The sequence below is a fragment of the Eubalaena glacialis genome, chromosome 2, assembly GCF_028564815.1.
Source record: "Eubalaena glacialis isolate mEubGla1 chromosome 2, mEubGla1.1.hap2.+ XY, whole genome shotgun sequence".
NCBI classification, from domain to species: Eukaryota; Metazoa; Chordata; class Mammalia; order Artiodactyla; family Balaenidae; genus Eubalaena; species Eubalaena glacialis.
Window position 1 is genome coordinate 180,522,096 of NC_083717.1, and position 17,620 is coordinate 180,539,715.

Genomic DNA, 17,620 nt, shown 5'->3' on the forward strand with positions numbered 1-17,620 from the left:
GTGCGGGCTTTCTCTAGTTGCAGCGAGTGGGGGCTGCTCTTCGTTGTGGTGCAAGGCCTTCTCATCACGGTGGCTTCTCTTGTTGCGGAGCACAGGCTCTAGGTGCTCAGGCTTCAGTAGTTGTGGCACACGGGCTCAGTAGAAAACAGATAAAATTCTCTGATTTATGTCAGAGAATGTTATGCCTATGTTCTCTTCTAGGAGTTTTATGGTATCGTGTCTTACACTTAGGTCGTTAAACCATTTTGAATTTATTTTTGTATATGTTGTCAGGGAATGTTCTAATTTTATTAATTTACATGTGGCTGTCCAGCTTTCCTAACATAACCTGTTGAAGAGATTATCTTTCCTCCATTGTATATTCTTGCCTCCTTTGTCATAGATTAATTGACTGCAGGTGCATGAGTTTATTCCTGGGTTCTCTATTCGATTCCATTGATCTATATGTCTGTTTTTGTGTCAGTCACATGCTGTTTTGTAGTATAGTACTGTACTGCAGCTTTGTAGTATAGTCTGAAGTCTGAAAAGATTATACCTCCAGCTTTGTTCTTTTTTTCTCAGGATTTCTTTGGCAATTCTGGGTATTTTGTGGTTCCATATACATTTTAGGATTATTTGTTCTAGTTCTGTGAAAAATGTCATAGGTATTTTGATAGGGATTGCATTTAATCTGTAGATTGCTTTGGGTAGTATGGACATTTTTAACAATATTAATTTTTCCAATCCAGGAGCGTGGTATATTTTTCCATTTCTTTGAATCATCTTCAATTTCCTTTTTCAGTATTTTGTAGTTTCCAGTGCATAGGTCTTTCACCTCCTCCGTTAAGTTTATTCCTAGTTATTTTTTCTTTGATGTGATTTTAAATGGAATTTAAAAAAAAATTTTCTTTCTGATATTTCATTATTAGTATAAAGAAATGGAACAGATTTCTGTATATTAATCTTATATCCTGCTACCATGATAAATTCATTTATTAGTTCTAATAGTTTTTGTGTGAAGACTTCAGGGTTCTCTATGTAGAGTATCATGTCATTTGCAAATAGTTACAGTTTTATCTCTTCCTTTATAATCTGGATACCTCTTATTTCTTTTTCTTGTCTGATTTCTGTGGCTAGGACTTCCAATACTATGTTGAATAGAAGTGGTAAGATTGGGCATCCTTGTCTTGTTTTTGAATTTAGTGGGAAAGCATTTAGCTTTTCACTGTTGAGTATTATGTTGGCTGTAGGCTTGTCATAAGCAGCTTTTATTATGTTGAGATGTGTTCCCTCTATACCCACTTTGGTGAGAGTTTTTTATCATGAATGGATACTGAATTTTTTTAAATGCTTTTTCTGCATCTATTGAGTTGATCGTGTGGTTTCTGTCCTTTCTTTTGTTAACATAGTGCATCACAATGATTAATTTGAGTATGCTGAACTATCCTTGTGACCCTGGAATGAATCCAATTTGATCATGGTGTATGATCCTCTTAATGTATTGCTGGATTCGGTTTGCTAATATTTTGTTGAGGATTTTTGCATCTGTATTCATCAAAGATTACTGACTGGTAATTTTTTTTCTGTAGTGTCTCTGTCTGGTTTTGGTATCTGGGTGATGGTTGCCCCACAGAATTAATTTGGGAACGTTCCCTCCTCTTCAATTTTTTGGAATAGTTTGAGGACAGGTATAAATTCTTTGTATGTTTGGTAGAATTCCCCAGTGAAGCCGTCTGGTCCTAGACTTTGGTTTGCAGGGAGGTTGTTTTTTTGTTTTTGTTTTTACTACAGATTCTATCTCACTTCTAGTGATTGGTATGTTCAAATTATGTGTTTCTTCTTGATTCAGTTATAGCAGTTATGCTTCTAGAAACTTGTCCATTTCTTCTAGGTTGTCCAATTTGTTGGCATGTAACTGTTCATAGTATGCTCTTATGATTTTTTAGTATTTCTGTGGTATCAGTTGTTATTTCTCCTCTTTCATTTCTTATTTTGTTTAGTTGGATCCTCTTTTCTTCTTGGTGAGTCTGCCTAGAGGTTTGTCAATTTTGTTCAACTTTTCAAAATATCAGCTCTTGGGTTTATTGATCTATTGTTTTTTTGATCTCTATTTATTTCCTCTCTGATCTTTATTATTTCCTTCCTTCTGCTGACTTTGGGTTTTGTTTGTTCTTTTTCCAATTCTTTTAGTTGGTAGGTTAGGTTGTTTGAGATTTTTCTTGTTTCTTGAATAAGGCCTGTATCACTATGAACTTCCCTCCTAGAACTGTTTTTGCTGCATCCATAAATTTTGTAAAGTTGTGTTTTCATTTTTGTTTGTCTCTAGGTATTTTATGATTTCTTCTTTGATTTCATCATTGATGCATTGGTTATTTAGTAGCATGTTGTTTAGTCTCCAAGTGGTTGTTCTTTTCCTGTTTTTCATTCTGTGGTTGATTTCTAGTTTCATACTGTTGTGGTCAGAAAAGATGCTTGAAATAATTTCTATTCTCTTAAATTTACTGAGGCTTGTTTTCTGACCTAATATGTGGTCCATCCTAGAGAACATTCCATGCACAACTAGAAAGAAAGTGTACTCTGTTTTTTTGGATGTAGTGTCCTGTAGGTATTAATTAAGTCCAACTAATCTACTATGTCATTTAGGACCTCTGTTGCCTTATTAATTTTCTGTCTGGATGATCTGTCCATTCATGTCAGTGGAGTGTTAAAGTCTCCTACTATTATTGTGTTGTCAATTTCTCCCTTTATGTCTGTATTTGTTTTATATATGTAGGTGCTCCTATATTGGGAGCATGTATGTTAACGAGTATAATATTCTCCTCTTGTATTGATTCCTTTATCACTATACAATGCCCTTCTTTATCTTTCTTTCTTTTTATTTATTTATTTATTTGGTTGCACAGGGTCTTAGTTGCAGCAGGCAGGCTCCTTAGTTGCAGCTTGCCTGGTCCTTAGTTGCAGCACGTGGGCTACTTAGTTGCAGCAGGTGGGCTCCTTAGTTGCGGCTTGCCGGCTCCTTTGTTGTGGCACATGGGCTCCTTAGTTGTGGCTCGACAGCTCCTTAGTTGTGGCATGCAGCCTCCTTAGTTGTGGCATGTGAACTCTTAGTTGTGGCATGCATGTGGGATCTAGTTCCCTGACCAGGGATCGAACCCGGGCCCCCTGCATTGGAAGGTGAAGTCTTAACCACTGGACTGCCAGGGAAGTCCCCCTATTATGTGTTTTTGATTTGTGGTTACCACAGAGTTCTAGTATGTTGACTCATAACTATATCAACTTGCTTTAAACTGACAGTCATTCAAGTTCAAACACATTCTACAAGATCTACATTTTATATTCCCCTCCCCCACATTTTGTAATTTTGATGTTCCATTTTATATCTTCATGCTTATTCTTTTACTGTTTATTGTAATCATAATCACTTATACAATTTTCTTTTACTGTTTTTTCATCTACATCTGGCTCATTTAAGTGACCTTGAATCCTTACTATATATTGCCTTTCCTATTGTGATTTTTCCCTTTCCTATAGATTCTTGCTTCTTTTCTATTTAAAGAAGATCCTTCAATATTTCTTTCAGGGTAGGTGTAGTATTGCTGAAATCTTCTAATTTTTGCTTGTCTGAGAAATTCTTTATCCCTCCTTCTATTCTAAATGATAATCTTGCTGGGTAGAGTATCCTAGGTTGCAGGTTTTTCCCTTTCAGGACTTTGAATATATCATGTCATTCCATTCTGGCCTGCAAAGTTTCTGCAGAGAAATCAGCTGTTACCTTTATGGAAGTTCCCTTGTAACGGACTCTTTGTTTTTCTCTTGCTGTATTTAGAACCCTCTCTTTAACTTTTACCATTTTAATTATGATATGTCTAGATGTGGGTCTGTTTGGGTTCATCTTGTTTGGGACCCTCTGTGCTTCCTGTACCTGTATATCTGTTTCCTTCTTTAGGTTTGGGAAGTTTTCAGCTATAATTTCTTCAAATACATTTTCGATCCCCTTCTCTCCCGTTTCTCCTTCTGGAACTCCTATTATGCATAGGTTGGCACATTTTATATTATCCCATAGGTCTCATATATTGCTTTTTTTTTTCATTTGTCTTTCTGTCTGCTGTTCTGATTGAGTGATGTCCATTATTCTATCTTTCAGATCACTTATTCATTCTTCTGTGTCATTTAGTTGGCTATTTGTTGCTTCTAGATTGGTTTTTACCTCAGCAATTTTTTTTTTTTGAATTGTCTGTTTTTGACTGGTTCATCTTTACGGTTTCTAGTTCCTTGTTACAGTGATCTGCTTTCCTATCAATAACCCTTCTTAATTCAGTTAGCATTTTTATTATCACCTTTTTGAACTTGGGGTCTGGTAGACGGGTGAGCTCTCTTTCATTATTTGTTCTTTCAGGGAATTGCTCTTGTTCTTTCAATTGGGAGTAGTTCCTCTGCCTTTTCATTTTACTTAACTTTCTCTGTCTCTATGAATTTAGGAGAGACTGTTATTGACTACAGTCTTACAGGGATGTTTTTATGTGGGAATGTCCCTATGCAGACTATGTGTGTCCAATGCCTTTGGTGCAAGGGCTGGTTTTGATGTGAATGCCAGCCACATCTTTCCTCAGGGTATGCTGGCCATTATCCTCTTGATCGGGAGGGGTTGGGGGTTGGGGGGAGGGGGGTGGCAGTTGGTGTTGGAGGATCTAAAGCCTGTTCAGGGTGTAAGGCAGGACTCCCTCTCTGCTCCATGGCTATTGCCACCCTGTCAGGGACAGGGTCTGCTCCTCAGTTGTTGGAGTAGAAGCCCTGAGGGTCGGGCTTGACCAGGCTCTGTTGCCCTTGAGTGTGTGCCCTGCCCCAAAGGAAGTGAGTGCTGAAGCAAATGAGGCCTGTGCACTCACAGAGGACCTACATGCCACCTGTGTAGGCATCTGCGGCTCCACTTAGAAGCAGGCCGAGGTTGCATCCCTTCCTCTGTTGTGTTTGTCCCAGATCTAGCACAAGGCTGTAGTGTGGAGTAGGCTGGGGCTGGGGGTGAGGGTACTGTGGCTGCAGGAATTGAGGCTGCACTGCTGCCAGAGATCTGGGCTGTCTCTCTGGCAGTCTTCTCCCGGGACTTGACTGCCCCAGATCTAACGCTAATCTGCAGTGTGCAGTGAGTAGGAACAGGGCACTCTCACTGGGAGACCAACTGCTGCATGCTCCTGTGTGTGCTGACAAGGGTCACCGCCACCCCAGGCCCACGGTCTGTCTCTGCGTCTTTTCCCAGGGCCTGGTTGGCCCAGATCTCATGTCAGGCTGTGGTATGGAGTGAGCAGGGCCAGGGTGTTTCCCCCATTCAGACTGGGGAGTATGGTGAGGTGGCAGCCACCAGTGCAGGGCTCTCTCCACCCTGACTATTGGCAAGTCAGCATGTGCACGCTCCTTGAAAGTAGCGTCTAGGCTGCTCTAGCCCTTCTGTCTGTCCCAGTGGTTCTCCCAGAAGGTAAGGGAGCTTGTCTCCTCTGCGTAGGATCCTAGGACTGGGATGCCCAGATTGTAGCTCAACCTGCTTGCTCTCCAGGGCAAGGGTCCTTCCATGCAGACCTTCTCCTTTCAGATCCTTCCCAGGGGTGCAGGTCCTGACCTGATATCTTTTTTTTCCATCCTACCCAGTTATATGAAAATATTTCTTGCAGCTTTGGTTGTATAGCAGTTCTTCTGTCAGTTTCCAGTTAGTTTTCCATGAGAATTACTCTACATGTAGATGTATTTTTGACGTGTTTGTGGGGGGAGGTGAGCTCCATGTCTTCCTACTCTGCCATCTTGATCCCCCTCCTTGCTTTTACGTTTTTAAACGGTTGAAAAAATTTTTCAAAGAATAACATTTTGAGACATGAGAAAATTATATGAAATTCAAATTTCAGTGTCCACAGATCAATTTTTATGGGAACACAGCCACACCGGTTTGTTTTCATATTGTCTATGGCTGCTTTCATACTACAGAGGTGGACTTGAGTGCCTGCAAAACAGATAGTAGATGGTATGTGACACAGATCACCTTGCACTACTTTGGTGCACTACAAATTGCAGTGACACAATTATAACCTGATAGAATCTCGAGTCCTATGTGTATTGTCACATCATGGCATTTTATTATTTTTTATTTCCAGCAGATACCCATCATGTCAAAACAAGAGAAAAGTGAACTTCGAATGTTGCGTTTTTAAGGCACAGTAGAGTGTGGATTACACCGCTATTGAATTAGATGGTAATGCATTATGTTTATTATGCAATGACAGAATACAAAGATACATTAACGTTACCAGACTAAGCACTCATCACAATATTTTCAACTCACAGGAAAGCAATGGTCAGAAAAATCAGAAATTTAAAATTACAGCAGAATGAGGTTTTACTTACAAAAGTAAGTTTTCGAGTGGCTCGTTTGTTAGACAAGCAAAGAAAGCTATCTATTGGTAATGGATTAACTAAATAATTTTAGATTGCAGTAGCTGAAGAAATGTGTCCAGAAAAAATAAATTTGTTTAAGACAATTAGCCTTTTGGCAAGAACAGTTGCTTAAAGAGTTGAGTGTGTTGGGAACAACATCAACAGTTAATTAAAAACAAGGCAAATACTTTTGAGTGGTTTTCCTTGAGTCTTGATAAGTCAACAGATGTTACTAATACTACTCAGTTGTTTATTTGAGGAGTCAATGGCAAGTTTGAAGTGATAAAGAATTAGCTTCTACAAATAGTTTGCATGAAACAACTACAGGCTAGAGTATTTTCAAAGACATTAGTGAGAAAACAGTAATCCAATACAATGTAAAGTAGAATCACACTGGGGTATAAAAATATGTATGGGGAAAAATGGCTTACACAAATATACAAATTTACTTGAAAATGTAAGTTGTTTAAAGCCTATGAGTATTCACTGTATTATTCTTTTGCAAGTATTTTGCGCACACACACCCACACACCCACACACACTTGAATCATGTGTTTTAGAGCCAATAGTGTTAATGGTGAACTTCATTTTCTCCAGTGGATTTAACCATTACTGGTTCTGAGTTTTTATCAGGAACAGTAGCTAAAAATCCTGACTTGCCCTACTACACAGCAGGTTAATGGCTTAGCAATGGTAAAGTTTTATTATGACATTTTGATCTGAGCCAAGACTGAAATCTTTCCAAATCAAAATTGCCCTCAACTACCATTATTATTATTATTATTTTGGCTGTGCTGCGTGGCATGCAGGATCTTAGTTCCCTGACCAGGGATCAAACCTGTGCCCCCTGCATCAGGAGCACAGAGTCTTAACCACTGGATTGCCAGGGAACTCCCTCAACTACCATTATTAAACACTGAATAGCTTTAGAAATTAGCTTTTGCTGCAGATTTGATACTGTTTCTTAATAAATTGAACCTAAAATTATAAGGCAAAAGCAGAACTAATTTGAAACTGTTGGAAGGAAGGAAGGGAGGAAGGGAGGGAGGGAGGGAGGGAGGGAGAAAAGAAAAGAAACAACAGGCCCAAAATGGAGTCACTTGTGCTAAGCCTCACATCAACAAACCAAAACTTAATAACTAACCTAAATGCAGTTTCAGCTTCTCCCAGGAGTGGAATTTTAAACCAATCATTCTGGAATTTCCGATCCACAGTAATGAGGTAATCTGCATTACAGATTGATGGACCACCTCCTCTACCCTTCCCTCAAAGGAAGGTGACCTTGCCTGAAATAATCCTTTCTTTTGTTTTTGACTTTCTTGTCCCACTCCTTTTCTGCCTTTAAAAACCTCTCATTTTGTACAGCTCCTCAGAGCACTTTTCTACCTTCTAGATGGGATGCTGCCCAATTCATGAATCATTTAATAAAGCCATTTAGGTCTTCAAATTTACTCAGCTGAATTTTGTTTTGTAAACAACACTGTGGTAAAGTTATTGGAACTATTAATGTTGTTTGAATAATAACATCAAGCTGCTTTATATACTTCCTGTGCTATCAAAACTTGAAACAAGAAGCAAGATCTCCATCCCCACATAAATTTGCAGGGGATATTTTTTCATAGCTTAATCTATAGTTCTAGCATGGTGTTTTGGACTACTCCCCTTGGGCAAGCCCTGGTCTTGACTTCTGCCCCTATGCCCCAATAGAAAGCCATAAAGAGCCCAAGTTTAATCAGTGAAAGAAAAATGCCCTCAGTGCAAAAGTGGCTTTGGCCCACAACTGCTCCTAAATTCCCATTTTTTTTCGCAATGTGTCTGATAGTCCCTTTAAACTGTTCAAAGAACAGTTTAAAGGTGACTTACATTTTAACCAGCATTTTTAGTTGTTTTCAATGGAAGAGTTCTTTCTGAATAACTTGCCCACCAGTAATAGAAACAGAAGTCTGAGCAATTGTAAGCAGATAGAGTAGGGAGCCTCCAGAGAAAGAGAACCAGGCATGGCTTTCTTGACAGAAGTCATTTTTTGGCCTAGGTCATTTTGTGATCTAAGCCTGGCCACACCGCTTGTCCTAGTACAGGTCTCAGTAATTAATGGCCTTAAGGAAACAAAAGGATGCAGAATCAAATGACTGTTATCAATAGCAAAGATAATAAATCAATTGTAAAATCTCCCAGTTCTGTTTCAGTGGTAAAGATTAGCCAGAAGTGCTCAACTACCAGATCAACTGGAACCTAATGGATGATGATTTTGACCTTTTCTGACCCTTGTGATTTCAATCAACTAAAGCTTGGACTGTTGACTTTTGCCCTAATTCTATGCTGAATTCTCTTCTGCCCAAGCCCCTTCATGAATATATGCCCTTAGCTTAAAACTTCCTCAATTTTGCTATTGGGGAGACACTGGTTTGGGAAAGATCCCTGGTGTTCTCCTTACTTGCTTCAAGTAATATATATCCTTCTCCCAGTCTTTGGCTTGACTGTGTCTTTTGGTTCGACACCCACCAAGAGGTGAACCCAGTTTACAGGTAACACAATTACTTTTTAAAGGACCAGTTGTCCTTGTTTCATAGTTATGCAGCAGCTAATGACAGCAGTCCTCCTAAAATGCAAGAAACTAAACAATAGTTCCTAGCAAACCATGTGGGTGAAGTGTAGCCCCACAGCGAGTTTCTACGTGAACCCAGAGCTATAGCATCTCCCACCTACATAAAACTAAGTAACACAGAGATAGTAAATGGCATGATTGACTAACATACCATTTAAAATATCAGTAGTTATCTGGAAAGAATTAGGTTGCATCCCCACCTCACTTCTTATACTAAAGTAAACTTTACACAGATTAGGAGTTAAACATAAAAAAAAAACCCACTAATGTACTAGAAGAATATACTGGAAAACTTTTTAACTTTAGGGAGGATTTCTCTATGCTAGAAAACTCAGACGTCATAAAAGAAAATGCTGATAAATTCAGCTGCATAAAACAAAATAACAAAAACTTCTTCATAGCAAAAAACCTAAACATAGTAAAAAAGCAAGTAACAAAGACATCGAAGTGGAAAAAATATCTCAACTCACATCACTGACCAGTAGTTCCCAAACTTTAGTGTACATCACAGCTACCCGGAAAACCCCAAATTGGTGGATTTCTGATACAAGGTCCTATATAATGCACGATAATCTGCATTTCTTACAAGTTCCCCTGTAATGCTGATGCTGCTGGTCCAGGAATCACACTTTAAAAACCACTGTCATAGACAAAAGGCTAATTGCTGCTTTCATATGTAGACAGGTATTAGATCCTATATTAAAATAATTAGAAAAAGACCAGTGTACTAATGGAAAATACGCAAAGAGGTTGAACAGACAGGTCAAAGAAAAGAAAATACAAATGTCCTCCAAACGTATGAAAACATACTCAAGACCCCTCAGTATGAGAGAAAAGCATGTTTTCAAAACATAACAAGATATCATTTTTCACCTTTTGGGATAATAATTAGTGCTGGCAAGGGTGTGGGAAAACAGGCACTGTCACACATTGCTGTAAGGTATGTAAATTGTTATTGCCTCTGTGTAAGGCATTATCTATCAAAATTTTAAATGCATGTGTCTTTTGAACACTGCTAAGAATTTACCATAGAAATATTCATATTTACACATGTACGAAATGGCAAAGGTATAAAGACATTCGCTGCAAGCAGTGTATTTAGAAGCACAAAACTGGAAGAACCTAAACTCCCATCAATGATAGATTAATTGAATAAATTACAATACACAGTGCAATATTATATAGCTGTTAAAAAGGTAATTCTGTACATTGTGATATGGAACAAACTCCAACTTAGGTTTTTAAGAGAAAAACCCAAATCTTATAAATAGTTGTTAATTCTATTAATGTTAAGCACCTATTATGTTCATTTGTTATACCATAAGCAGATAAAATTTAAAACTAAGAGTTTTTTTTTTTAAGTTTTTCTTATGCTTCTCTAAGGACAAATTCAAATTCCAGCCTATGCAATTACTTTATGAATTGCTTACCTGACTGAACGATCATCACTCCCAGTCACGGCCAAAGGTTTAGTAGGATGGACGGCAAGTGCCCAAAGTTCACCTTCACAATGCCCTTGCATAATTAGGAAAGGTTTGTTTCTTTCATGCACCACAATTTCAAAAATTTCGCTGTCCTGTGTTCCAACTAGAATGTGGTCACCTCGCCAACAAACACTCCTTACAGACAAACCTAGTCAAATTGAATTGTATTTAAGATCAGTACTGTAATAACAGAATGCCAATCTGCCTAAACCACTGTTATTTTTTATACCTTAGATATAAGATAAAAGGAATCTGAAAGTCTTGGATCCACACATTTTCTTCATTTATCTGTACTGTTTTCTATGTGGACTATTTCTATTTTTATATACCTAATTTCTACCCATCCTTCAGGGCATACACTCTTCTTCCTTATTGGACAACATCAGTCATAGTCTGATCACTTCCTCAGCCAAAGGCTTATAACAGTAGTGTGCACCATCCACAGAGAAATCATTCAGAATTCAAGAACTGTATTATTTTTCTCTTATAATAATCTGACTTTTCTCATGTTTATATTTCATTTATTCAATGTGCTCATAAAATCATTAAGAAGAGAGACTTCTACTTTTTTTATATACAACCCCTTTTGTAACCTCAGGAAAGCTAGTGTTTTCCTCAGTTTTCTCATCTATATAGTATGGTCAACATTAAGCTGCTGTGTAACTTACAATGTAAGAATCAAATAAGAAAAAGTGTCAAATTATTTTGTAAACTTTAAAGTACAATAATGCTCAGCAAAACTAATGAAAACAGTATAACAGTTAACACTTACTGGATGATCGTTATGTGCCAGACACTCTTCTAAATATTTTACATATATTAGCTCATTTAATTCTATGAAATAGTTACTCTTATTCTCATTTTACAGATGAGGTATGCAGCTCAAGGTCACACATCTAATAAGTGACTGAAATATGGCCTAAACATAGACTTGTGTAACTTCCAATCCTACTCTTATAGTACCACACTAGTGGATAATACGTTTAATTTTATAGTGAAAGATTCTGTTTTATTACATCAATTTTTAAAAACCCCCCCAAAGGAAAAATTATCTCCTGATTGCTGACAAATCTGGATGAAGGAAAAACACATATACATGAATTTAAATAATCCTAAACAAAAGTTCCCCTAGCTCTCAACACACTATTTTCAACAGTTTATTTGCTAAACAGTTATATTTAGCGTTCTAATAGTAAAATATTTTCAAAATTTAAGGTTACCAAAGTAAGTACCTATCAAATCTCTCTGTGGGTCCCATTAAAACAGGCATTAGACATGAAAAGAATCTCTGTCGTAACAGTAAACCTAGATGGTCTTCAGGCAAAATTTCCCCTCTTCAGCAGAAGGATTTTAATTAAAATGTATACAGTATGAAGGAGCAAATATAAGTCTCATTTATTTTACAAAACATACTTTTAAGTTTAGTGAAAGAAACCGACAACCCTTGGTACATTTAGAATTTGGCTAGTAATGAGATATTTGTTCTGTTATTACCTTTGTACCCCTGGTCTGTCTCCCTGAGATCAATCACAGTTATTGGTTTAAAAGTTAAATCCCAAAGACGAATACAGCCATCTCTGCCACCAGTAGCAAAGCCTTCTTCACAAGCATTCATGCTAAAAATTCCTGCCTAGAAGAGGGAATAAAATAATTTAACAATATATACTTTTTAAGAAAATACACTATATAGGATGGTAGAAATCCACTTAAAATTTTTTTGATATGGCATAGGAATAATCAAATACATCAGAAAACACAAATGATAATCTAGAAACAAATCTATGCATACATAGGAACTCAGTATGTGACCAAGGTGGTATTTAATGATATGGGCATAACATAAAAGAAAATTCAGTTAAACCTTATATCATATATAGAAATGAATTACACAAAAACAAAAACATAAAGATCAAATTCTAAATGTAAAAAATGAAACAAATATATTAGAAGAGTCAGAACGCTTACGTAACTTTGGGCTGTGAGAGAACTTTTTAAGAATGGCAGGTTACCCACCAAGGCATAAAGGAAAAATTTTCAATTTTTCATATGAGAAAAGATATCATAAGTTAAAAAAAAAACAGACTGGAGAAATATTTGCAATGTGTATGACTGTCTAAAGGTTAATATCCCTAATATACAAACGAATAAAGGAAAGAAAATCCAACAACAACAGTAACAAAAAAAGAGTACAGGATAAGAAAAGCCAATTAATAGAAAAGGAAATTCAAGTACAGTTGACCCTTGAACAATGCAGGTGTTAGGGGTGCCGACCTTTGTGTAGTCGAAAATTCTAGTAAAACTTAGAATTGGACCTCCACATCCAAAGTTCTCCATATCTGCAAGTTCTGCGGTATCCAAGGATTCAACCAATGACAAATTGTGTAGTACTACAGTATTTGCTATTGAAAATAATTTGCATACAAGTGGACCCTTGTAGTTCAAACCCATGTTGTTCAAGGGTCAACTCTAGTCAATAAATACATGAAATTTCACAAATAGGAAAGAAAACTAAAACAAATAGTTATTATTTTTCACCCAGAAGACAAGCAAAAATTTACAATAGTGGACACAACCTGTGCTGATGAGTATGAGGAAGAAACTGGTATCTTTATATATTGATGGTGAAAATGTGAATTGCCACAACCTTTGTTAGAGTCTGCTATTTCCGGTCTTTAGGCATTTTGCTTAAAGCAAGTCCTGCTTTAAGTGGTTCTTTAATATACTTAATATGTAATATATATTTAATAGTGATTCATATTAATATATGTAATCGCTTTTCTACTTGAGATTGTCCTGCTACCAATACGGCAGCTCTGTGCTTTCTAGCTCCCCTCACTATGTGAGGGACTCAACTGCTAAAAAAGCCCAAATCAAAAAACACTAAAAGATTTTTGTTTGTTTGTTTTTTAAACTATTTTTGGCCATACCACATGGTATGCGGGATCTTAGTTCCCCGACCAGGGATCGAACCCGGGACAGCCAGGGAAGTCCCTAAAAACACTAAAAGCCTTTAACAACAGCTTTTTTTTTTTTTCCTGATAACTTATTTATATGAAAATCTCATGAAGGACAAAAATTAAATTCCTTTGCCACTCACTTAATGAATCAATGATATTAAAATTAAAAAGTTAATTTTATCCTAGAGCTATCCCCAAATTTCCCACTGGTAAATTGGCTAAAAAAGCACTAGTTTTATTCTAATGTGGTTAATCTAGGATACTTTTAGGTTAAACTTAACAAGCTTTTTTTCAACAATGAAAAAGACACCATACTAAAGCAATGGTTTGAACAAAATAATAATTATACTAATTTAATTGCATAATGTTTCTTCATTGAAATCTTGAAAACAAATAGACAAATTAATTCAATTGTAATAGTAGTTTTCAAGTTACTGAATTGAACAGAAAGTCTGCTATATTATGGAACCTTTTGTTCTAAGACAAGAAGGTAAGTAATTAATACCTAAAAGTGTTTAAAATATTTAAATATACTTACAGTATGAGCTCCTTGTATTGTTCGTATAAGATTAATTCCTTTCCAAACATATATATCGCCATTGAGTGCACCAGAATATGTTAATTCATCCCTTGCACAGGCCAGGCACAATATCGTCTGAAGGTCACCAGTCTTACCAAAGACCCCTCGTTTTGGGGTCAGAGCATTTCCACATAAACTCCAGAACTAAAAAGTACATAGTATAATTGAATTACCAAAGAATGCTCATAATATAACCAAAAACATTTCCAATACTTTGATGCTATATTAGAGCAGCAGACTAGAAATTACCTAAGAAACTCCCTTATGATACAATAGCGTTCAATGTTCACATCCTCATCCTAGTGTTGTCATTAGCTATGTTACAGCAGATAAATCACTGTTTCAATCCTTACTGTAAGAATAAGGGGGGGTTGAACTAAACTATTTTAAAAATATGCTACGTTTCCCTTAGGTTTCTGAAAAAAAAAAAACTACATAATCTTTTAGACAGATTAAAAAGTTGGGAAGGGTTAGCAATGAAAATGAAGCTAATATTCATTTCTTCAGTCACACTGGCAGTCACATTTCAAATGCTCAAGAGCCACATCTATCTAGTGGTTACTCTATGGGACAGCACTGATCTGGATTCTAGAACAATGGTTCTTAACTCCTGCTGAGCATAAAAATCATTTGGATACCTGGGCTTCACTCTCCAGAGAGTCTGTCTCAATTTATTTCAGTGGGGGTTCAGGTATACTGTGTCATTAATTTCCCCCCAGATGATTTTAATATGCAGCCAAAGTTGAGAATCACTGATTTAGAAGAAAAAAATAGACTGAAATTGGGACTTACTGAAAGGAAGAGAACCAGCTATACTTATGCACAGAAATCACAGAGATTTTTAAATTTAAAAATCATACATTGATTAAAGCATTCATTAGCTATTTGAATGGGTAAGTGATCATTTTTAGTTCTTTGAGGCTTCAGATTTTAAACTTAGATCTTTAGGTCTTAGAATAAGATCTTGAAGATCAGGTAAGATCTTTTAAGTACATAATATTAATAAATTATATTATTTTAAGTGGTAATTTACTTATTATAAAGTTGAACTTATTCTCTGGGCCTAATTTCTTTATGCAGAACTATTTAATGTGTATACTCCTGTCCTGCCCCATATTCATTTCTTTCTTTCTGCAAACATTAAATTTACCTGAATCCACATAAAAGAACAAAAACCCTCATCATGAAGATTTATGTTTGACTTCCCTATCTTCTTCCAAAAACGAACAAATCATTCCAAATGTGTATCTCTCTTATTTTTAAGCTTTACAAGTAAAGGAATTGCTCAGCTTCGAAAATATCAGAGAGCAACATACTAATCTTTTTTTCATCTACCTCTTTCTGTCTCTCTCTCCCTCCCTCTCTGTCTCTCTCTCTCTCTGTCTCTCTCTCACTCTGTCTCTCTCTCTCTCTCTCTCTCTATATATATATATATATACCCACGCATGTATATATACACACACAAATATGTGTGTGTGTATGTGTGTGTGTGTATATACATATATATATCCTAAATTGTAGTATGATATGTGCTTAGTGGCAGAGAACAAGTAATCATGACTATTATAAAGCAAGACCCTTCTAGTACCTTGATATGTTTTACACCACAGCTGACCAGTTTATTTGGCTGGTACAAATCCCAAGAAATATCAAATATCTGTAAACAAATCAGATTCATGATTAAAATACTTATTTTCAGAATCATTTAAGAATCCTGTCCAAAAGCCCAAATAGACCCAAACCCTACATATCATAAAACAATATTCCTCAATAAATAATAATCAGAATCCTACACTTCAAGATCCTATGAGAAATAAAGTATGTAAATGATAAGGAATAAAAACTATTTCTTAGTTTCCATGAACCATATGAAGCAACTAGTGGACTGAAAATTAACACCTCTTTCTAATTTTTAAAAAAAATTTGGTCTATAAATAACAAGAATGATTCAACAGAAGCAGGGAATGAGGCAGGTAAGTGCATAATTTCTAAAGAGGAAAGATAATGAATAGAACATACACAACACTTATACAGCCAGAAATAGAGAACATTTTTGTAGCTTTCTATCACACAGAACTACTTACATAAAAGATCCAAACATTTATTTCACAGTAAAAACTCTGTTTCTAGTCTTCAGGTTTTTTAAATTGTTTATGGGTCAAACAAAACTAACTTACATTTTGGAGATCCCCAGGCTTCATTTTTTTCTAAGATTCCATAAATTATAAATACACGAACAATTTTTGTTACAAAATCAAACAAGAAAAAACCCAGCTGAAATAAAATATGCATTAGAAATATATACTTTAATAATAAATGAAAGAAAAATTAATATTTGAAAAATAATCTCATAACAGATAAAAAACAATTCTGCTATCTGGTAGTCTTTACCATGTTTCTTTGACATCTGCCTGCAAAATCACCTAATATGCCTACTACCTCTAAAAATTTACCAAGTGATAGTCTTTAGTGATAATGAAGAAAGAATACATCTTATAAATTAATGTTTCACAACTCACCATAATACAGATTAAATGAAAAACATACTGATGCACCTTTAAAATACTAACCACAAAAATACTTTTCAAAAATTCCAATGACAGTACCATTTTTCATAGTAATCAGTCTACTTACTAAGTCCAAAGTACTAATGTGTGAAATGCTTTGATCTAAGTAAGTCAGAATACACAACTGTCTAATAAAATGTACCTAACACTTTAATAATTATCTAAATTGTGTTTGCGTATAACAGGCCCCTCTGAGAATCTGCTGAAAACCAAGTTTATTTTCCAAAATGCAAATATATTAAAAATTTTTATACAACTCTTACAGATTCATAGATTTTCCCCAAATAGAATCAACGACTATATCTCCTGTGCTGGTTCAGGTTAGGTGATTATGCAGACAGGTGTCAAAGAAACATGGTAAAGACTACCAGATAGCAGAATACAGCAGATACACCAAAAAATCAGACATTTTAAAGAGTTTAAGACAAAGTATTCGTTATATTAATTTCATACAACTTGGAATAAGGAATGTATTTTTAACAAGTTTCCAAAGTGAAAAATGTTAGGTCTCTAACATAATTTCAAATTCATACGTGCAACAGTATTCACCTTAACTATGATGCATATGTAATAAATCAGTGATAAATCAAACTGAATAATAAATAGAGCCTAGGCATGAACCATTCAATTTTTAAATTTAGATTTGAATAACTTAAAACTCATCATTTTTGCCAAAGCAAACACTGGGTTAAAGGTTTTATGCTAAAACTATACATATCAAGTCATGTTTTTGAGTACTACAATACATATATGCATTCTAAAATTTTATGAGTATTTATAACTGCTTTTAAAATTTTTAATTACACATGAGCAATTGGCAATAACAAAACACAGAAACATAAAATCCCCTGACTCTTCTCTGGCTTTTTCCCACACAGTACCCATTAGAAACTCCAAAGGAGAATACTTACTCTATCTGTGTGACCTGGAGCCATAGATAACATTTTTCCCCTTTTCCAATCCCAAACGCAAACTGCATTCTTTGAATCAAGTCCAACTGAAACCAAGCGCTGAATTATGTCCAAGAAGAC

At 35.8% G+C, this 17,620-nt stretch overlaps 1 protein-coding gene across 2 annotated transcripts in view; it reads right to left on the minus strand.

The window, feature by feature from the left end:
• Positions 1-17,620, minus strand: part of EML5 (EMAP like 5) — a 163,913-nt gene that overhangs the window by 108,226 nt on the left and 38,067 nt on the right. For both annotated transcript variants that reach the window (XM_061181152.1, XM_061181151.1), the window contains exons 3-7: positions 17,501-17,599; positions 15,611-15,679; positions 13,981-14,166; positions 11,980-12,115; positions 10,432-10,633 (exon numbers count right to left, since the gene is read on the minus strand). In XM_061181152.1, coding sequence (XP_061037135.1) covers positions 10,432-10,633; positions 11,980-12,115; positions 13,981-14,166; positions 15,611-15,679; positions 17,501-17,599 — 692 coding nt within the window. The remainder of the gene's footprint in view (positions 1-10,431; positions 10,634-11,979; positions 12,116-13,980; positions 14,167-15,610; positions 15,680-17,500; positions 17,600-17,620) is intronic.